This window comes from Microtus pennsylvanicus, chromosome 14 (genome assembly GCF_037038515.1).
Source record: "Microtus pennsylvanicus isolate mMicPen1 chromosome 14, mMicPen1.hap1, whole genome shotgun sequence".
In the NCBI taxonomy this organism is placed as follows: Eukaryota; Metazoa; Chordata; class Mammalia; order Rodentia; family Cricetidae; genus Microtus; species Microtus pennsylvanicus.
This window is the reverse complement of record NC_134592.1, coordinates 30,670,653-30,692,965: the sequence shown is the minus strand read 5'-3', so window position 1 is coordinate 30,692,965 and position 22,313 is coordinate 30,670,653. Positions and strand designations below refer to the sequence as shown.

The 22,313-nt window shown below is 51.1% G+C and overlaps 2 protein-coding genes across 8 annotated transcripts in view; one reads left to right on the top strand and one right to left on the bottom strand.

Annotated features, from left to right (window-relative positions):
* The window catches only part of Dlst (dihydrolipoamide S-succinyltransferase), a 25,302-nt gene extending 18,524 nt beyond the window's left edge, over positions 1-6,778 (top strand). The window contains exons 12-15 of the mRNA XM_075948352.1: positions 580-653; positions 1,251-1,334; positions 1,706-1,873; positions 3,771-6,778. Of these exons, the coding sequence (XP_075804467.1) occupies positions 580-653; positions 1,251-1,334; positions 1,706-1,873; positions 3,771-3,905 (461 nt within the window). The 3' untranslated portion in view covers positions 3,906-6,778. The remainder of the gene's footprint in view (positions 1-579; positions 654-1,250; positions 1,335-1,705; positions 1,874-3,770) is intronic.
* Positions 6,228-22,313, bottom strand: Rps6kl1 (ribosomal protein S6 kinase like 1). Of its 7 annotated transcripts, none has more exons than XM_075948345.1 (11): positions 22,212-22,311; positions 20,704-20,988; positions 19,261-19,385; positions 18,337-18,429; positions 11,265-11,312; positions 10,801-10,933; positions 9,506-10,111; positions 9,100-9,276; positions 8,898-8,980; positions 7,767-7,862; positions 6,228-7,502 (listed from the first exon to the last, which is right to left on the bottom strand). In XM_075948345.1, the coding sequence occupies exons 2-11, from the start codon at positions 20,966-20,968 to the stop codon at positions 7,392-7,394; spliced, it is 1,737 nt and encodes a 578-aa protein (XP_075804460.1). In that variant the 5' UTR covers positions 20,969-20,988; positions 22,212-22,311; the 3' UTR covers positions 6,228-7,391. The 7 variants fall into 7 exon arrangements, with proteins under 7 accessions (XP_075804460.1, XP_075804462.1, XP_075804461.1 ...); XM_075948347.1 differs by having other exon boundaries at positions 9,100-9,189; XM_075948346.1 differs by lacking the exon at positions 11,265-11,312 and having other exon boundaries at positions 22,212-22,313.

Here is a 22,313-nt window from a genome sequence, read left to right as displayed (position 1 = left end):
GGCATCTCAGCATTCTCATCCATTTTCCATGCATTCTGACAATACAATGTAGATTCTTTGGAAAAGTCCCAAGCCCTGATTTTATTAGCTATCACTTATAAAGCTATCACTTTATATCTATCACTTATGTAGCTACAATTTTCAGCAGGTGGCTTGCAATTTCAAGATGGCGTATTTAAAAGCCAAACCACCTCCACATCTACCTGGATCTCTAGAGAGAGGATTCCCTTGTCTTGCTGAGGAAGTGGATCAGGCAGCATCTTCTACCTTCCTTTGCTTTTCTACAGAACACTCAATAACTAGTTATTCTCTGCTCAGAGAAGGCTTGCATAGATAGAAAATGTACATTCACTGTGGGAACCTTCTGTGAGCTGTGCTCCTAGTGCAGGCTCATTCAGAGCTTGGCAAATACTGTCATAAATTGGGATGGGAGCAAGGACAGTGCCAGTTGCTTGTAATGTAGTTATTTTCTTGTTGATTCGTCAATCCACACTGCGTTGGCTACTAAAAATTTTCACTTTGTTAACTCATTAGTCTTGGCCAAAAGGGTTATATGTAACATGTGTTTCTCTTTCATAGTGATTGATGATGCAACCAAAGAAGTGGTGTATAGAGATTATATTGACATCAGTGTTGCTGTTGCTACTCCAAGGGTATGTTGGGACAAGAATTGGGAGTGCTTGCTTAGATCGTGACTTAGTTATTTCTCTATTGCTATGATAATGGCACGACCAAGGCAACTTAGGAAAGAAAGAGTTCATTGGGTGGGCTTCAGTTTCAGAGGGGTCAGAGTCCACTGCCATCGTGACAGGGAGTGTGGCAGTAGACATGCTGCTGGAGCAGTAGCTGAGAGCTCAGCATGCTGAGACACAGTCAGCAAAGCAGAGAGAGCTAGGTAACTGGGAACGGCACGGCTTTTGAAATCTCAAAGCCTGCCTACAGTGACACACCTCTTAATCTCCTAAACAGTTCCACCAACTTCAGACCAAGTATTCAGATATATGTCCCATGGGGCCCATTCTCACTCAGACCACTACAGATCTCACTTATTTATATTAGAGCACACGGAAGGGGTCAGTAGTAAAATAACTTTTTTTACATTATACCACATTCCTTTATCTTAATGTGAGTCTTTTTAATTCTAGTGAGTTTAGGGTATTATGGTTAGGGAGGCCTGTGGATTAAACCAAGGAAATTATAACTATAAAGAATATTGTTATTTTGCAACTGAAAACAACTTTTCATTCCAGGGTCTCGTGGTTCCTGTTATTAGGAATGTGGAAACTATGAACTATGCAGATATTGAACGGACCATCAGTGAACTAGGAGAGAAGGTACGGTAGGCGGAGTATGTGGGTGAGCTGCTGGGCAGTTGAGGGAGCACAGCCTGCACAGGCGTCATTGCTCAGGCATCTGGGATCAAAGGATGCAGAGCCACCTAGAAAAGCCGTGGCTGTGTGAGTCTAGGAGAGGCATCTGCCAGAGCCTTCCATGCTCAGGTGATAGAAACTTCAGCAGTCAGATCTGCTGGGAAGAAATGTTGGCTGTAGAATCCTGCTTCTTCTCACAGCCCCCTTAGCTGAATACCTGTCTTGTTAGCCAGAGTTTGTACTACTGAGCTCAGATAAGAGTTTTCTAAGTTTACTTTTTTGGAGTGAAGAAATCTGGTTTGACTTAATGTTTCAATTATGAAACTTGTTTTTAGGCCAGAAAGAACGAACTTGCCATTGAAGATATGGATGGTGGTACTTTTACCATTAGCAATGGAGGAGTTTTTGGGTCACTGTTTGGAACACCCATTATCAACCCTCCACAGTCTGCCATTCTGGGTATGCATGGCATCTTTGACAGGCCTGTGGCTGTGGGAGGCAAGGTAAGAACCATTATCTTCGATTTTTTTTTTTAATTCTTTAACCAAATCCTTATTATAAAGCATTCACTGTAATTTCAGGCTTAAGTTCCATTTCTTTAATTACTAAATGATAGCTAAGGCGCTGCTTCTCAAACTGTGATCTGTGGATGTCAGCGTCATCTGGGAATTTATTAAAAAAGCAAGCGCTGAGCTAGAGAGATGAATCAGCAGTTAACCTGGGTTCAGTTTTCAGCATTAGCCATCAGTAACCAGTTCTGAGGGATCAGGCACTCTTTTCTGTCCTCTTCAGGTACCAGACATGCACATAGTACACATACATGCATGTAGACAAAATGCTCATACATATTAAAATAAATTTTTTTGAAAAAGCTAATTAACTACAGAAGCAGACATGTAGACGGTTCTGATGTTAAAGCCTGAGAACTACTGAGCTAACTACTCCACCCAGGCCTCTAGGACTTGTTGACATGCTTCATTGCCAGAGTCCCCCAGGGAGTCAGGGATGGATAGCCTGGGAGACCCTGGGAAACAGCACAGTGCACTGCAGTCTGTGAGCTATAGAATTGTGTGAGAAACTTAGAAGTTTTCTGGGAGGTCAAGGATTGAGACCAAAGAGCTTGAGTTAGCCATTGGAAGATAAGTTAGTTTAAAAATAAAGAGATTTCTGAGACTGCTGTGTCTGGAACGTGTGTGGGTCCAAAAACCGTGGGTCTTCTTTCTGCAAAACAGTTACACGCCTAACTTTATACATAAGAGATTCTTGTTTTATTTATGGATTTTCAAGACAGGGTTTCTCTGTGTAACCCTATCTGTCCTGGAACTCTCGGTGTAGACCAGGCTGGCCTTGAATTGAGAGAGCTTGCCTCTACCTCCTGAGTTCTGGGGTTAAAGGTATGTGCCACCACACCTGGCAGATAGCAGGAAATTTGAACTCGGAAGATTAATTTTCCCCCTCAGACTATGAGTATAAACTAGTGGTAAAGTGTTTGTCCAGTGTGTTCAGAGTCCCTGGTTTGATACACCAGGTGTGATAGTACATGCTTGTAGTTACGGCATTCAGGAAGTAGAGCCAGAGACCCAAGATTGAGTGTCGTCCTTAATTTTACAGTGAGTTTGAGAACAGCCTGTGTTACATGTGACCAGTTGCAAAAAACAACACCAACAAACAAAAAATAGCATACATTTTTCCTCTTTAAATTGTAACTTCAAAAGGTTGGGGATATTTCTCAGTAGTAGGATGCTTGCCTAGCATATTCAAGGCCTAGCGTTGGTTCCACATCATTAAAAAAAAATAATAGTAATAAAGATTGTAATTTCAGCCCGGCCTTTAAATCCCAGCATTCAGGAGGCAGAGGCTGTCTGTGAATTCAAGGATGGTGGTGGGGGTGGAGATGTGCGCAGAGAAACCCTGTCTGGAAAAACAATAACAAAGATTATAACCCCGGGATGCACCCTTTAATCCCAGCACTCATGAGACAGAGGCAGGCGGATCTCTGAGTTCGAGGCCAGCCTGGTCTTACAAAAGCTAGTTCGAGGACTAACTCCATAGCTACTGAGAAACTCTGTCTCGAAAAACAAAAAGCAACAAACAGACAAACAAAAAGAAAAGATTGTATCTTCAGACTATCTCTCTTGACAGTCACAACTGAAGAGAAAACCTTTCTTCAGGGACCAAATTAGCCGGTTGAATGTGGCGTTGCGTATTTCTTTTAAGGTGGTTTGAGGACCTGCTTTCTTGTTTGGACCTTGCTTCCGAGTCCCAGAGGTTTGCACTAAAGATTAGTTTGGTCTTCAGAATAAACCCACATTACCCCAGACATCACTGTAGGGAAGACTTGGAACTGGGAATGCTAGTATGGGCTTTGTTCTCTCACCCTTGTTGCTCTTCTCTCTGTAGGTGGAAGTGCGACCTATGATGTATGTAGCCCTGACCTATGACCACCGGTTGATTGATGGCAGAGAGGCTGTGACCTTCCTCCGAAAAATCAAGGCAGCAGTAGAAGATCCAAGAGTCCTCCTCCTAGACCTTTAGGAGGAAGCCACGCCCCCTACCTATCAATCATGCAGGAACTGAAAACAGTCTTCTCCCTGTCCCCTCATCAGTCCCAGAGTTCGCCTGACGACAGGCAGGCACCATACTGTTGGCCTCGAGCAAGGAAGCCAGGGCACTATATAACCAGCTTTCACAGGCCTTTCCTTCGTGTTCCTTCTAGACTCTTCCTCTCCCTCTCTGTGTTCTTCTCTTGAGAGAGAGTGAGAGCCCTAATGGATGCCCATTGATATCCCACCTTTCTTCCAGCCCTCTGCAAAGATGGTTTTGTTTCTCCCCAGTAACAGTATACTACAGGGATGCCACCAGGGACCATGTGACCAAGTTTGTCTTTGGAAAGTGCTCTCCAGAGATGCCTAGGGGGTGCTCTGCCTCCCGGGCTCTGAGCCTCTGTCCCAGCTGTGCATATTCTCAGCTGCTGCCACCGGTGTGGAGGTATCAGACACAGACAAAGGCGCTGCTTTGCTTAAATGCACCACCATTCTGAGCTGTCAGTGGCTTCATGGTGCCTCTCTACCTCTCCAGGAAGCCCAGGCCGGGGGGCCTTGGGGATAGGCAATGTGTTGCGGAGTCCCCTGAGGTTACCTTTTATAATCCCAGATGGGAGTAGAACCCTGACTTGCCTCGCGGGCTTCATTGTAAGCTCACACTGGGAAGATTCATTTTGGTGTAATCACATACAATTATGGTCATACCAACCCTTCCCAGGGTTCTGGGGTCATTCTAGGACACTTCGCATTTAGAGCAGATTTTTAGTACATCATGGCTGTGAGTGAGGGAAGAGCCTGGTAAAGGGACTGGCTCTGACCAGACCAGGTTGTCTAGAATTCTCAAATTCAAGGAGGAATCAGCACGTGATGGGAAGGGGCTATTCTCTCCCTTTCTGGGTGTGGCTTGCAAGGAGCAAGGTCTTGGCATCCCTAGCAGGACACAGATACAGGGGAGGATGGACTGTGGTGGGATCCAGCCTCAGGAGTCAGTCCAGAGTGATGGACGGGCTGATGTCATCTCCAAGGTACTGCCCTTTGGGTGCCGGCACAGTCACTGGGATTTCTTGAAGCATGGGAAACTGCAAGTGACTAGGTATGGAAGGAAGCTCCTAGGCCTTGTGTCCTCTGCACTGAGGCCTGAGGCTGCTGACAGTTGACACAGGGCCATAGTGTTCAATGCCCTTTTTTCTGTCATCCAGGACAAGCTGGGGGGAGGGGGAGAGGCCAGTATTGAGTGCCTGCGGCGTCTGCTACTACATCTTCACTATCCAGAACTTGTAACTAAAATATTTAAAGAGGCTGATTTTGAATGAAAATTAAAGGGCAAATGTTCTCAAACAGGTTTCCAGCATCTGTGCTCCTTTTGGCCCTTGAGATTGTACAGCCAGTGTCTTTATCATTGAAAAGTACTTCTTGAATTGCTATCTTGTGGTGTCCTGAGGCCCCCATCCCATACTTTAGACATGTTAGGGCTATGCTAATTTAACTGTCAGCCAGGGGCACCCACAAACCACTTAGTACCCTGGGTTCCTTTCGGGGAGCCCGACAGTTGTGACAAGCCAACTCTTGAAGAGATGTCGTAGCTCCTACCTATGTGAATCCCTTTAAAACACCGGGGAACAGTTGCACCTTCGAGGGACTTGTGTTATTTCTGAGATAGAGTGGAGAGACATGAACACTTCTAATTTCACTTGAACTTAGTTGTCACATGTGTACCAAGATGTTTGTGGTTAGAATAAACAAAGAGGTCGCCTAGGAGGGACAGGACAGGGTTGGTCACTTTAGGGTGACCACAAGGGATAATGGGTATGATGGAGGGTAGACTTCAACCCTCCCATCCTTCACACAGAATCGGGTTCGTTGATCCTGCCTGCAGTGAGGCCCTTCTGTCGCAGGAAGAGGAAGCTGGTAGGTGGTTCAGTGAATTGTGTGTCAGGTGCAGTACTAGATATGCTACCAGATACAATGTTTCCAGCAACTTCTGGAGTAGCTGCTGTCAGAGCTGAGACCTTGGTGTTCCAAACGAAGTGGCTTGTACTTCATAAAGCAGTGGCAGAAGTTGGTTTGCATGGTCTGCCACAGCAGCCTACCTGTGAGCCAGCTCTAGTGGTCGGTTCTAAGTTAACGTCTCCAGAACCTCTGTTTTCTCAGGAGGAGCTTCCATGGGCTCACTGCAGAGATTAAGGTAGTGTATTCCTCAGGCACCATGGTCTTCTAGAGCATCTCTTCCCTTTCCTCCCTTTCCTGAGCCAGTTCTTGAAGAGCAGGGGCTGCTTCCTTGCAGACCACTTTGACTGCAGTAATGAGGCGAAGATGCCACCAAAAGAGAAGGCTTTATTAGAGAGTGGACCAGCCCCAGGGGCTGCTGGGATTCCAGCCATGGAGCAGCTGCGCTGTCCTTGTCCTCTGCTCCAGACTCAGCACCAGGAATATTGGGTGTTGCCACCCCCCCCCCCACACAAGTGTTTGGTGAGTTGCCCGATGGGTGAACTACACCAGATGCTACCCTGTTGTAACACTGGAGGGATCTGGAGATTGGTCAAGTGAAATTTTGTTGCATCTGCCACACCTCGGGGACTGGGTTGGTTGTCCTGTTCTCAAACCTAGGGAAAGGACTGTCTGCAGATACCCACTTACCTAGTTCTTCAGAAACCAGCAATACTGGACTTAAAGCATTGGGTAAAATCAGTCTGTATGTTCTGTGGTGTCTCGTTATAAAAGCGGACAGTGGATTGAATAAACTTCATACTAAAATGCAGAATGGAAACAACCAGCCTGAGAAAAGACTGCTGACGGCCTGTGGGGCAGACCCTTCTGACACAGGAGAGCCAGCCAGAGAATAAAGCTCTTTATTCTGTTTGCAAACTCAGTCTGAGTGCTAAAAGTGCATTCTTACCCACTTGTAACCCTACTGACATCTCTTCCCCTTAGTTGATTCTCCAAAGTCATTGGACCATACTTCCCCACCTCTCCCTACTTAACCCTACAGAATAACCTACTTCCGAGTGCCCCAACCCCTGCGGGAACAAACATCTGGTAGAAGCAGCCTGCAAAAATGGACCCAGGACAGTCTTGGATTGGATCTACTGAGCCATGGGATCAGTGTCCTGAGATGTCTTAAGTGGTTGGTGTACATGTCTGTGTCACCAAGTGTGTTGAGACGTTTGGAGCTAGAGCAACAGAAGACAGCCTTTAACATGAGAGGTCCCAGCCAACGGTGCAAGGTGTGTGTCCAACAGGCATCTGTTGCTGATGGGTGCAGGTCGCTCAGCAGGGTGCACCTCACCGCCTCTCCCAACAGTTACAGGGGCTGACTTCTTTAGGACAGAAGCAGTCACACGTCTGAGGCCCAAGCAGATTCTGAGCAGGTAAAGCAGCTACCGCCCCACCTTCGTCCCCTGAGGTCCACTGATGAAGGGCCAGCCAGGTGGCAGACAATCAAGAACTAGGCCATCTTCTTTGTCCACTTACCCACCCCTTACCCCACTAGTCGGCTCCATTGGATAGTACTGAAAAAGGGGTGGGACTTGAGTTTGCTGGCGCCACCACCTCCAGCACCGAGGCGCCGCTGGGGATCGAACTGCAACAGCTGTGGGGAAAGAATCAGCGCTCTGCCTCCTTTCCCCATCGTGGAGGTAGGCACCCATCTCCTGCAACTCCTATTACCAACTCTCAGGGCGTTCATTCCCCTTCCCCATGATGCTGGTGGTAGCTGGCACAGGCATGCGTGGGCATTTATTGCCCTATTGCCCTAGTGTTTTTCAGCTTACATGGGACAGGTGGTTCCTCCCATCCCCTCCACCCCCCCACCCCCGCTGCTGCCCACATACTAATGAGCCAGCCAATACCTCACCTCAGTCAGCAGAGAGGCTGCTGGGCGACTGAGCCACTCAGGCAGCTGAAGTTGGGTGTGGGCCTGGAATCCTGAGGGGTGGCTCTGGGACAGGGCCTGGAGAGGAGGGGGACGCAAGGAGAGGCACTGAAGTGGCCACTTTGGGGAAGCTTACACCCTAGTGGCAGCCAAGACTTGGCACACTCCCATGGCACATTGCAGGGCTAAGATGCTGTTGATAGTTGCCTTTTGCTAGAATCTACTGATGACCCAGACACAGAGCTAGACCCTTGACACTAAAGACAAGAAACTGGTTCAGGAAAGGGGACTTGGGTTAGCATTGGGATTTGAACCCGCAGCTAGTTGGAAGCATTCTCTCCATTGTTTTTAGGGTGGACACTATTGGGAACAGCCCTAGAACTTCTTTCCTTACAGAAAAAAAGGTTCCACGAGCCACACATGAGATGGCAGGCCTGGCCCGCAGCCACTGAGAGCAAGGCAGGAATGTGGAGAGAAGCAGAAGTATGCGAGGTAAAGATGAGCAGCAAGAAGAGAGGCGAGGGAGCCACGTGGGGCCTAGGGTATTTGTCTAAAGGGTGCTCAGAGCCCCTGAGCATGGGGAACAGGCAGGTCAGGTCAGGTCTCTGGGTCACACAGTAGTTTACTGGGGCCACGCAAACTGTTTCCTGCTCAGATGTAATCTGTCCTCTGGCTTGTCTCCAACCTAACAGACCCTGCGAGTGGGCTTGCTTGACCAGGCTGGCTGGGATGTGAGAACCTTCTCCCACCTTCCAGGTCTAGGGATCACAGCCTTGGAGGGTGAGTGGGGGTGAACAATAGGAGGAGATTTAGGACATGATCCAGAAACCTTCCGGGGAGGGGTTGCAGCTTCTCCAACCCTCAAGCCAGGCCTGCTCTTCCCTAAACCCCTGGCTATCCCAGCTCATGTAATGCATAGAAATTGACTGTCTTCTTAACAATAGTCCCTCGTGTGCTCTGCCTGCCTGGTGGGAGTGACTTCCTCTATTGCTGGTGGTCTGGTGGGTAGAAGGACGTCCAGCCCAAAAGTCAGGCACGGAGAACCAGTCGGCCTTTGCTCGGCCTTTCCTCTGTGGTCCCCAGCAGGGCTCCATACCCTGCCCAGCTACTCACCGTTCCCGTGAGCAGTTCATACAGAAGTGACCCATAGCTCCACCAGTCACAGGCTTCGGTCAGCTCAGAAATCCCCCCGACCTCTGCGAGAACAAGAACACGTAAGATGGCCCTTTCTGGTGGCATCCTGGTACCCACTGCCCTTCCCCTGTCTTTAAAAAAGCACCCAAGATCTAGAAGCCTCCCCCAACTCCCTTCTTGCCTGGAGCACTGTACAGGCTGTCTGCAGCCTCCTGGCTGCACCGCGGCTCCACTTCTGACCACTGGCCAAAGTATGTGAGTCGGATGTGACCTTGTCCAGGGTGTGTAGGGAGGAATGGTGGGGCAAAGGTTGAAAGTAGCATCACTGAGCAGCTGGAATCCCTAAGCGGTCCCAAGGCTTCCCCCAATACAGTCATGTTAGGGGTTAAAGGTCATCCCAAGTGCAGTCTCCCTAAGGGCCTGGAGAGTGTTTCCGAACGGCAACCTCAGGCTCAGGTTCTCATAAGGGGCCAGATGAGGAAGGGGCGTGGGGAGGGACGACATGTAGCCCTATAACCTTAGGGGTCCTGTTGACTCTGGGTCCCTCCCAAGGAGTGGACTTGGAGCGGGGGGGCTAGGACTCCTACCTGCCTGATCCAGAAGCAGGTTCTGTGGGTTAAGGTCCCGGCACAGTACCCCTTGCTCATGGAGTGCCTCCAAGGCCACGAGCATCTCGGCTGCCCACTGCCTCACCTGCTCCTCCCTCGAGCTCCAGACCGCTCGTCCACACCCCAGGCTGGCCCTGTTTGTCGATGGGGGGTTCTGGCCTCTGCCTCGGCCATAGACCCCTAGCACCCGGTCAGCCCCTTCCCGTAACCAGTGGAGCCTCCGGCTAGGTGCAGTATTCGAACTCTGGCCGGCTCGCCTGACTTGGCTGTGTGAGTGGCCACATGGAGCTTCTGTGAGGTCCGAAAAGCAGAAAGGACCTGTCCTGGCCGAAGGTTCACTGTCAGCCTCTTCCTGAGGCTGGAGGGATTGGATCCCCTTGACTGGGAGAAGGCTTTGAGAAGTCCATGGAGGCTCCATTGGGATTCTTTCCTGCCCCGAAGTGTGGCCTGGTAGGAGCTTTGCTGGGGTCACGAGGCAGAGGCGGGTGTTGAGCTGGACTTTTGACTTCTCCTGAGCAGAGCCAGACTTGAGCCCAGCATATTTAAAGTGGGCCTGGGAGAGTAGATGTGACCACAGCCTGCCTCCTGTGGACCAAACAGGGAGGGAGAAGCGTGGACACTAGGTCCAGGCCCAACCACCCCCATGTCAGCATGCCCCCGTTTCTCATCTCCCTGCTCTTCCACCTTGTGACATAGGACATCCGCTCCCCTGCTGTGACCCACTTCCAGGGGGTCTTGGCTTCACAGCCCACAACCCCGATTGCTGGTGAACTTGGCCCGAGTATAGCACCAGCTAGAGCACCAGTGTTCAGACTTTCTCTTTCGTTTTAGGGAGAGTGGTGTCACCAAAGGGTAAAGAGCCAAGCATGGATTTACAGCGACTGCACCATGGCCCTCGAGGATGTGCCACACATTTTGAAGTAACTAAATAGCGGCCCCACAGCTCAGTTCCCGTCTCGACAGCTTTAGTTCCCAGCCGCTCTGTGGCCACTGGGGACGGGCAGTGACTGGGAAAGTGCAGAGCCGAGACTAACAGGACGGCAGCTGAATAATGCCCTTGTCCTCTACCTAGGATGTCCCCTGCTCCCTCAGTACACACAGGTTCACAACAGCCTGGCCCTGCTCTCAGCCTTCAGAAAGACTGGGTTCCCTGTCTGTGCCACACATCTGGAGCAAACGGCACTCCTCCTCGGGGCTCAGCATCATTTCTGGGGTGTGGGAAACAGGAATGCCCCAATGCTCGGGAGTTGACGGGGCCCCACAGATCCCCTCACCTTGCACATGCTCCAGGTGCAAGAAGATAGAGTCCTCGCTCACAAAGTAGCGCAGCAGTTTCGTCATGTAGGGGACACCGTGTGGGATGATGGTCAGCCGCTCCCGGCTCACCACGTGGCATCTGGGAAGGCTCTGGGGAGGGGACAGGGTACATCCATGAGCTGACAGCGCCCATGACACTTCAGGACACTAGGATCTGGATCGGAAGCCAGGCAGAGCAACAACTGCTTCTCCCAGTCCCTGACCCAGCCCTCGCCCCATAGCCCCACGGAGTCTGATGTCTGAGGATGAGATAGTGTGGAGGCAAAGCCTTGGGCAGTGCCCAGGAGAACAAGCAGCCTTGGCTTTGGAGGGACCATGGGCCTCATCTGTGCATTCTGGGGAAAGGGTGGGCAGTGGTCTCAAGAGCTCGGTGACAGTTCCAAGAGGAGTTGCCATGTGGCAGCAGCTGGGCAACACCTGCCTTCAGAACGAAGGTTCCTCCCGTTGCTGGGTCCTGGACCAACTGCACCTGCCAAAGGAGGCACTGGTCAAGGTATTGTTGATCCTTGGGCTTTCCATGTCCTGAGGCTGACATCCATTCTGTCCTAGCGACCAACCCTTGCTATGCCCAAAGTTTCATAGATCTCTGGTGCGTTTTCCTTCAGCATCCGGGACGCCTACCCTATCTTGAGTGATTTCTGGGCTTATCCTCAGGGGAGCTTTCTCACATTAGCCCCCTGTCCCCGCCCGGATGTGAGCTCCACAAGGGCAAGGACCATCCTGTCCAACTCAAGGACACCACAGTTCTGCAAAATGGAAGGATAAAGTAGGTACTTCATGTATGATGGCAAATGGTGTAAGTACCACCCTCTGTTGTGTGGGCCAGAGCCCTCATTAGGACACTCCACCCCCAACTACCCACACTAGCTAGGCCCTGTGTGGCCCAAGGACAGCCAGAGTCAATCCCCCGCTGCAGGCTTTGGCAAGAGTCCAGCATCCTGGCAGGGACTAAAGGTGGCATGGCTGAAGGACCTAATGGCTAGTCAGTTCTCCTGAGCTTTGCTTACCAGTGAAGCTAGGCTAGGCATGGTGGTCCATGCCTTTAACCCCAGCAGAGACCGAGAAGGGCAGCGACGTGCAGATCTCTGTGAATCCAAGGCCAGCCAAGGCTACACAGTGAGCCCCTGTCTCAAACCCAAACTAGTCAGGCGGCGGTGGCGCCCACCTTTAATCCCAACACTTGGAGGCAGAGGCCGGAGGATCTCTGTTAAGTTCGAGATCAGTCTGGTCTACAGAGAGAATTCTGGGACAGCTAGGGCTACACAGAGAAACCCTGTTTTGAAAAACAAACAAAACCCCAAGCAAGCGAAGGAGCTGAGGCTCTTGAGAACGCGGTTCCAGATTGGGTAGACTGAAGGAGGCAGGCTCGACAGAGCAGGAACCTCTCTGCCTTGCTTCCCTTCCTTTAAATAAATCAAGCGTGACTGTGCACACCAACCACCTGAGGCTGCCCTTTAGCAGTAGCTGTCTCCATCCCAGGGAGGTTCTGTTGGCAGGCAGTGGTCCACTCAGCACTGAGCCTTGTTTGGAGTTGTACCCTTGAATCATCTCCTGGGCAGGCAAGGGTGGACCCAGCTGCAGGAGAGGGAAGCTGGGCCCACACTGCTAGACAGTGGTGGAAGCTGTAGCCTAGGGATGGAGGAGGGGAAAGAATCCTGTATTGTTTCTTTACTGTACTGGGGGCTGAACCTAGGGCCTCATCCATGCTATTCGAGAGCTCTTAGATCCCCTAGCCCAGGGCTCCAGTTTTAGAGCTTGGGCAAATAAACTAACTGACTTTCAAATAAACTAATCAAAGAGGAACTATAAACCCACCTATGCTATATCACTGGTTTATTATCACTGGTCAATGAAAGCTATGAGAATATGATACACCTGCCAAGCCGCACCTTGTTCTTGTGGTGTGTGTGTGTGTGTGTGTGTGTGTGTGTGTGTAGGCCAGAGTTGATGATTCTGGGTGTGTTACTTAATTGTTCTCCATCTTGGTTTTTTTCTCTTAATTTTGTTTAGATTTTATTTTATGTGCATTGATGTTTTGCCATGGGTTCGGGTTCGGGTCCCCTGGAATTGGCATTACAGACAGTTATGAGCTGCCATGTGGGTGGTAGGACTTGAACTTAGGTCCTCTGGAAGAGCTCTTAACCACTGAGTCATCTCTCCAGGCCCCATCTTGGTTTATTATTATTATTATTATTATGTATACAGTGTTCTATCTGCATGTGTGCCTACATGCCAGAAGAGGACACCAAATCAAATCTCATTATAGACGGTTGTGGACCACCATGTGGTTGCTGGGAATTGAACTCAGGACCTCTGAAAGAACAGGCAGTGCTCTTAACCTCTGTGCCATCTCTCCAGCCCCTCTCTATCTTATCTTTTGAGGCAGAGCCTCTCACTGAGCTTGGAGCTCACCTATTCAGCTAGGTTGGCTGACTAGCAAGCTCCAGGGATCTGCCTGTCTATCTCCTCTGTGTTGGGGTTACAGACATGTGCCCCACCATGCCCAGCTTTTTTAATGTGATTTCTGGGAATCAAACTCAGGTCCTCATGTTTTCACAGGAATTATTCCATCAATTGAGTCATTTCCCTAAGTGCCCTAAAAATGGGATCACGGCAGTTCATACAAGCATCATTGTGCTTGATAAAAGCAGAGAATCCAAGTATAAATTCACGGTCATTATCCATGTCATTGTAGAAGACAGAAGCATTGGCTATAATGCGTTTATTCTGTTCTTATTTAATTGTGTTCTCCTGACCAGCTGGGGGTGAGCCACTTTATTGATGAAATTAGGGTTCTGAGAAGTGAAATGACTCACAGCCCTCCTGCTAAGAAGTGGTAGCATCAGAATTTGAATACAAGCAGCCTGATCCTAAAATGAGTAAGTGCCTGCCACGCTGGGCCTTAGTTTCTCATCATTAGTAAAGAGAAAGCAGGGGCTGTGTGAACAGCACCACCTCCTTCCTACATCAGGGCAGCAGTATCGCTTTTGACCACAAGAGGTCGCCCTCTCGTGGCTAGAGACCTAACTCAGTCGGACCTTGGCTCCCTGACCAAACTTGTGCAATGTCTGGAGAGGCAGTAAACGCTGGGGTCATTTAAGAAAAGTTTCCCACAAGTACTGGCACCCCTGATGATTCCCCAAGTGGGATTCCCCGCCACCCCCTTCTTAGTCAAGCCCTCTGATTTACAGCCTGAAACCCAGCCAAGGATGGGAGCCAGAAACCTCCCTATTTAAAACACCTTAAACCCCATTTTACAGAAGGAATTAGACTTAAAAGTTAACAGCAATTATCTTGAAGTTAGGTACGATGGTGAATTAATTTCTTTTCCTTCCTCTACCTACTTTCTTTCTTGTTTTGAGCTCCTTTCTCTTTCCGTGTCTTCCCAGCAGAGCAGGCATTTCCCCATCGATAAAACCAAACAAATGAAAAAAAAAATCCCCTTCCTCTGATAAGCGGCTTGGGGGACAGAATACCCAGCACCTGACAAACTTCGCTTTGTTTCCTTTAAGATGATTATTAATGACTGGGGGTGTTGTTTGGTTGGTAGAGTGCTTGCCCGGCAAACATGAAACCCTGGGTTTGATCCTCAGTGTCGTATAAATTGGGATACACCTGCCATCCCAGTACTTAGGATACGGAGGCAGGAAAATCAGTTCAAGGTCATCCTTGGCTACCTAGCAAGTTTGAGGCCATACTGGGCTACATGAGACTCTTTCTCAAAAGTGGGGACAATTACTAAAATACAGCACCGCCAAGCAGAGCTTTCTGTGCGCTGGAGCCGTAGAGCTGAGACACAGAGCACTGGATTTTAACTAATCCACAAATGGGATGCTAGCCTTATAGCTGGGAAGGAGGAAGGCAATTGTGGTCACTTACACACACACACACACACACACACACACACACACACACACACACTCCCAAGGGGCTAGGGAAATGGCTAAGTGAGCAAGAGTGTTTACTGTGAAGGTATGAAACCTGGGTTCAGGTCTTCAGCAGCCATGCAAGAAGTAGCACTGTTAGGGGGGCATAGACAAAAGGTCACTGGGGCGTGCTGGCCACCAACCCGTTCAGCACGAGGCCCCAGGGGAATATAGGAGAGAGGACAGCAGACTATCCTGTGTGTGTTCATGAACACACGTATGGGCACACATGCATATACACCACATGCAGGAAGAAAAGAAGGAAGGCAGATGGAATTCTGGGGGCATGGTGATACAGCGTTGCTGGAACACAGTGAGGCCTTTCTTTAAAGACACACAAGGAATCTAAATCTTCGGTGGAACCTCTCATGAAGCTTACAGGCCCCAAAGCAGCTTCAAAGGTGTTCTTGTTTGCTTTTGAGACAGGGGTCTTTTAAATATAATTTATTTATTCTTATTTTTATTTGCATTGCATGTGTATTTTGCTTGCTGCCATGTGGAAATTGAACCTGGACCTCTGGAAGAGCAGCCAGTGCTCTTACCTGATGAGCCATCTCTCCAGCCCTGAGACAGGTCTTTTTATTGTAAACCCTGACTGACCTAGAACTTGTTATGTAGACCAGGCTGGCCTCGATGTCACAGAGGTCCACCTGCTTCTGCCTCTCCCAGTGCTAGGATTAAAGATATCATGCCCAGCTCAGACAGATTCTTAAACTCAAAGATGCTCAAGCAAAGCTAGAGCAGAGAGTGGACAAGGCCAGGGCCCTGACGTGGGCAGCTCCTCCCTGGCTCCCTAGTACTACACGGGAGTGTGAGCCCCACATCTCCAGATCTGGTCTTTTTCTCCAGGAGAAGCTTGAAATGCGGACGTTTATATGAAATCTACACATTTGAAAATGTTGATAACAATTAAAAAAAAAAAACAAGCTGGGCATGGTGGCGCGCGCCTTTAATCCCAGCACTCAGAGTCAGAGGCAGGCAGATCTCTGTGAGTTCAAGGCCAGCCTGGTCTACAAAGTGAGTTCCAGGACAGCCAGGGTTGTTACACAGACAAACCCTATCTCAAAGAAACCAACCAAACAAACAAATAAACAAACCATCTGTATCTGACCCAAATAAAACAAGAAACACCTCAGGAGACCTTTCTTCCCCATGCCCGGTTCAGAGCATGGCTCTCTGAGGAGGTCCAGAGGAGGTGGGGACAATCCCTGCTGCAGCCCCTGAGCATCCTGGCTGCTCACCTAGTCCCTGACATGCTCACTTCACCGCTCCCTGATTGCCTCCATCCCTTTCACAGCCAGTGCCTTTAAGGGACACGGGGTTGTCCTTGGCTCTCTTCCTGAGCCGGAGGGCTGCCACCGGCAGGCACTGGCCCGGCTCTGCTCCTTGCATCTCTCTGGGAAGAGCTGTGGAACTGGATCGATGGCCCTCACACCTTCCTAATTTGGGGAAATAACTGTCCTTGGCTTGGGCATAGCCCAGGGGAGGAAGAAAGACCCCAGGAGGGAGCTGGCATTCACCACTTGAGTATCTGAGAGAGGGGGAACATGAAAAGAAGCAGCCTAAAGATCTGAATGCATACTTCCCCTGCACAGGCCTTGGCACTGATGTTTAAAACGCTTTGCACATGCGATGTCCCAGGGTTGAGCAAATTGGAGCGTTCTGAGGCACAGATTCAATTTTAGGCTCTGCGAATGCCTAAAATTGAAGTTCAAGTGGTGTAACTTCAATTCACTGTTTCCCAAACTTACTTAGTTTGGACCCTGTCTTCATAACTGGCATCTCACTCAGAGAAATGGTGTAGGTCTGTCTGTGAGAGCAGCTGTGCTTAGCCAAGGTCAGGCTGTTCAATGGGAGGGGAGACTTGGACAAATGGGAAAGCGGCTGGACCTTCACTGGGCCTGGGGCCTGTTCCAGGGACCCGGAGCAAGGGCCTAGAGATGGGAACTAGGACCTCCCACTCTTGTGGCTTGCACTCAGAGCCATCAACCCCACAAAATGTCTTAGTAGGTGCCAGGCCTTTCCCAAAAATGGTTTCATTTCCTTCCCAGATCACCCCTTTGGGGTAGAAATCCCCACCCTTCTTTACTAATGAGTAAACCAGTTCTCAGAGCTGCGAGAGGGCTTGTCTACTGCTCATTGGCCAAACCCAGGCCCTCCCTGCAGGCAGCACGCTGCCCCCCTGTGTGGCAGAGCATCACACAGCACTGCTCCCTTCTCTGTGGGCTCCCAGAGACCCCAAACTTTCCCAGTATTTTAAACTATCCATTTTTGGGTTCAACCCTAGACATTCTGATTCCATAGGTTTGGGATGGAGTCCTGACATCTACATATTTGAGAAACTCACCAGATGACTCCCATAAATGGCCAGTTTGGGAAAGAACTGTTTAGAGAGCCCTAGGCTAGAGGCAGAGGACAATCTGATACAGGCTCAGCCCTGAGAGGACCTCTTTGTCCCTCAGAGTTCTCCATTTTAGTAGCGGTTGGGCCATCATGTCTTGTCTTCTCGTCCACTCTGAATTAAAGAAAAGGAAAAAGGTGCAAGATGGCATCAGATGAGGGCAGGAGTCTCAAGCAGAGGAGAAAGAGTGGGGCTGCCGAGGCCCTGGATAATATAAGCCACCTCGCTGGGAGAGGGACCTGTCGGCACAGGAAGTGCTCAGCGGTGGGTGTCAGGGATACTCGGGGGCTACAGTCACCCCCCACCAGCAGAGTGAATGTAACGTGGAGAATTGTGGGAAATGGGGGTGATCAGGGCGGTGAGCACTGAAGAGGCCCTGGGCATAGCCCCTCCCATGGTCTCTAGTTGGAGGGTAGAGAGAAGCAGACTGCTGCCTCTTCTCAGCCTCGGTTTCCTCTCTAGAACCTGGCTGGTGCATTTTGGGAGAGAGGAGGAGCCACTGGATTCGCCTGCCGTCCCCTCTGAGCCCACACACCACCCTCCGGATGCAGACAATTGCTGCAGATGCCTTCCCATTGCAGAATTTTTGTTTACACTGTGTGCAGATGTGCTGCTGTGATTGGTTTAATAAAGATCTGACTGGCCAGTAGCTATGCAGAAGAGAATAGGCGGGACTTCCAGGCAGAGAGGAACTCAGGAAACTAATCTAGGCATGCATGAGACAATGGCAAGATGCGGAACAAGCTGAACATACAGAATGGAAGAGAGGTTAACACACACACACACACACACACACACACACACACACACACACACACGGCAGAATGTTATAAGAGCTAGTTGGGAATGAGCCTAAGCTAAGGCCAAGCTTTCCTAATTAATAAGTCTGTGTCATTATTTGGGGGTGGGTGATCCAACAAAACTTGCTACATTTTCCACCCTACCCTGCCCTCCCTCCTATCCGCCCTCCCTCCTACCCCGCCCTCCTTCCTACCCCTACCCCGCCCTCCTTCCTACCCCTACCCCGCCCTCCCTCCTACCCCTACCCCGCCCTCCCTCCCACCCCACCCTCCCTCCCACCCCACCCTCCCTCCTACCCCGCCAGTCCCTCCCCCACCACTCCTGATTGCACACATCGTTCCTTCCCACACTCGGTGCTCGCTCACCTTCTCAATGATCCCAACCACCCTGCATCCTCTCAGCTGCTCCAGAGCAGAGCTCAGTGTGCGGATGGGCCGGAGCCTCAGGCTGCTGAAGCCCTGAGAAGGAAGGAGACAAGGCCTCAGCCGTGGCTGCCTCAGCTTTGGCTGTGGGCTGACGCATCTGGATTCCAGGAGAGCGCTGCACTGGGTAGGACTTGGAGCCCAGGAAGAGCCTGCCTCCCTGGGACAGACTGAGCAGGACCGAGCAGAGGAGTGCTCTTGACCTAGAGTTTGGGGGCACACTGGCTCAAGGCCCTCAGGCTGACTTTTTGCTCAGCCCCTATCCGGCCATGCTAGGAGTGTGTCTCGGGGACATAGAAGCCCTTTCTCAAAAGCCTTCTCTACAAAAGGCAGATGCTCTCAGGGTTTGGGGTGGGAACATCCGGGTCTCAGCCTCAAAGTTTAGACAACTTTTGTGAAAGGAAAAGCTTCAGGACGTAGTGAGCCAAGGAGTGTGCAGGTCTGTGGCCTGGAGAATGCTTTTGGTCAATGAGTTAATAGCAGAAAGAGCACCAAATGCATAGTTATTCGTGTGTGTGTGTGTGTGCATATGTGTGTGCACACGCGCACATTCCTAATACTTACGGTGTGCCTACTCAACAGAAACCGAATCCAGAGGCACTGAGTGTACATGTGGGAATGGCATAGAGTCACATGCAAACTGGGACGGGCATCTGTGACACGCATGCCAAGTGCTCTGTGAGGCTGGATGAGGTGCGAGGGTGTGGGAGAGAGAGGAAGGATGGGAGGGCACCCCTGGCTCACACTGGACTCACACCCTCCACTACCCACTCCTCCCTGAAGCAGGAAGGGAACAGGGGTGGGAAGTGGCTGTCTCTTCCCAAGTCCTCCTTCTCTTCCCTAGGGATCTGGGGAAGGCCTCCTCACCGTGTCGGGGCTGGCTCCACTGCCCAGTGTCCGCTGCAGGTGGCAGTTGAAGATCTCCTCTGCCCTCCGTAGGTACTTGGTAATTTTCAACTTTACAGCTTCACGTCTCTCTTTGTTAGGGTCAACTGTGGGGGGCGGAGTCACCATCTGTGGTCACAGGACTGCACCCCTGCCCTGTGTCCTGGGCTTTACTGGTAGGCTGAGATGCCAGCTCCTGTTAACTGTCTCTGCCTATCACAGCCAATGGCTCCTATTTCCTAGACACTTTTAGCTGGTGCATCCCCTGGCTCCTGCTCTGGGGCAAGAGCAGCGGCTGCCAACTGCTCTTTATAGTTGGTACCCATCACCTCACTAGCTGTTCTCATATCCGGGGAAGGAATGAGGTGGAGATTTGCACATCCTTTCCCTTCAGAATAGGAGAGAGAAGCTTCCGGAATACAGTGCTTCCTCTATTTCTGCCCATCATGGAAAAGGCCAGGATGGAGACCAGCCCAGATGGAAGAGGCATGTGCCAGGCACTCCTGCAGCCCAGGCATGGTAGGGTCTCCTCAACCGAGAGTTGGAGTGACCCTGGTTACCATAGCCTGGCCACAAGGCTCTAGCATCTCAAACTGGTCTCAGCATGGAAATGTCTCAATCTGCCCTGATCAGCCCTCCCCTTTCCCTCATAAACCTGGACCCCCTCCCCCTCTTTGGAACACTTGCCAGCCCCTCCACTGGACAGCACATGTACTGTCCCTCAACAGCCCCATCGGTCCTCACATCTAGAAAATGTCCCGTGCTAGGCCCATCTGACCTCAGTTTTCCTCTTTTCCCCTCCACGCTCCCCACCCAGGAGCACTGCATGTGCACTTGACCGTGAGCCCTCTCCTGCCATCTGGAGTGCAAGCTTCCAGAGGGCCACTGTCCAGCCCAGCTCCATGGCCAGCCAAGTGCAGCGGGCCAAGGACACAGCCACAGGAGCTGAAACATTCCAACTCCCCATGTACCCCTTGGTAGCTGTGGAGCCTGTGTGCACCCTTGGGCAAGCTCTTTGACCACTCCGTGCCTTAATTTCTTCATCTGGAAAATTCAGTATGAAAATTAGTTCTTGCCCAGAGTCGCACACACTTGTAGTCTGAGCAGTCAGGAGGCTGAGATAGATCAGCCTGGGTAATAGTGAAAGACCTATCTCAGATAATGATGGTAATAATATTTCCTGTATATTTGTAACTACATGCAATTAAAAAGTCTATTAACGTGAAACTCAAATGAGTTACTATAGGTGAAGCCTAGTGGGGCCTGCTATGTAGAATGCCTTAATAAATTCAAGTCCTCATTATTGCCCTTCATGGAGGCCTGGCAGGGTTAGTACAGTGCCCCACACCCCAAGTATGGACAGACAAAGGACCCTTCACTGGCCCTTCTCTGCCCACCTCTGTCCCCGTGCATCCCTGCCCTCACCGTGTACGCCGCGGAGCAGCACGTCCACACCGTTCTGGTAGTGGTTGAAGGCGGCCTCGTAATCCTCGCTGACATCTCGCTCCAGGGCCAGGTGGATCTGAGTGGCTGCATCTACCAGGTAGTCCCGCTTGGTCACGTCAGGCGTCCCCGCAGCTACCCGGTTACGGATCTGTTCCAGGTACAGGCAGGCCTGGGACCGAGCTCGCGAACAGGGCTCCGGCTCCGGACCTGGACCATGTGGACATTCACAGGCTACCAGGCTCATAGCGGCCCTGCAGCTGTGACCTGCAAGAAGCAAATGCATTAGGGAGGCACTTGCTGGGAGTCACACCCCTACCTGGATTCCAGCGTCCTCCACTAAACATCGGAGAGCCTGGTATCCGCATACAGAGGCTGGAGGGAGTCGAGCTAACGTTGGGAAGGTCCCTTCCTTGAGCACAGTTCTACCTCACGGGTGGTCATGATAGAATAACATAGCTGGGCCCTTTCTTTTCCTTTCCATTCAGGTTCAGTTCCTCAAGTCCCTCCCCGGGATGCTGTGTGGAGCGCTGAGAGCTGGGGATGCCTGTGGTCCACTGCCGCCTTCAAGGGGCATCCGCAGAGCAAACTCAGTGTCTGGCACACAGGAAGCATACGGAAGGCAAACACTGGCGCAAAACTTCTCCTCCCACTGGTCCCCCACTTCACTTCTCCCGCCCCCCCCTCCCTGCTTTCCATGTGGAATTTCATCCAGCCTTGGGCTTCAGCTCAGTGGGATCTTTCCCCTAGACAAAACACATGTCTAGGCTTTTTGTTAGCTTTGCCCCTGAGGTCAGGAGTGGGTTAGTGAGGAGTCCCCTCATCCTTCAAGCAGCGAGCAGGGAGTACAGAGCTCAAAGCCCATGAGCAGATAAGATGACTGAGTGACAGTTAACGTGGAATTCAGTGACTGCCAGGGTGACTCGCTGGCTTTTTCCTCCTGGCTCTCGGAAGACCAGGGGGCCAGCGCGCCCTCCCAAGGACCTGACACCAACCTTTCCCTAAGCAGCGTGTGACACCAGTGGCCCAAGGGATTAGAGCGGCAGCTGCCGGACGGGAAGGGGCAGAGAAAAAGCAGCCAGCAGCATGATCTCTGTCCCTCACAGCAGCCCGGCAGCCACCTCTGCTGCCTCGGGTACCTGGAGAATGACTAGGGGGAGTTTTTTTATCATACGGGATAAAGGAAGAGGTGGGAAGCAAACACATCTTTAAGGAGCCTGAACCTGTGTCTTGGCCAGGATGAGGCCGACGATGGAGAAAGGCCGCCTTCCTGCTCTGCCAGGCCTAGCGGGACAGGTATCTTCGAGGCCTGAGCCCGGGGTGACTAACGCCTGCTGTGCAGGGCTGCAGCCTAAGACTACAAGCTAGCACGTCCCGGGCGCACAAGGTGCATCAATCTGGGAAACGTACAAGGAGGTCGGGCTGAGGCAGGGAGGGGAAGGCTCCTCCTCGCCTGGGAGGACGGCTGAAGAGCAGAGCAATCACTATACCTGTCCGCGTGCCAGCTCCGGGATTCTGGGCTAATGCTCTCCCTTCACCTCCGCAAAGGATCCGTGCCTACCACCCTTCTGCAGGTGCCTGGGGGAGGGGGT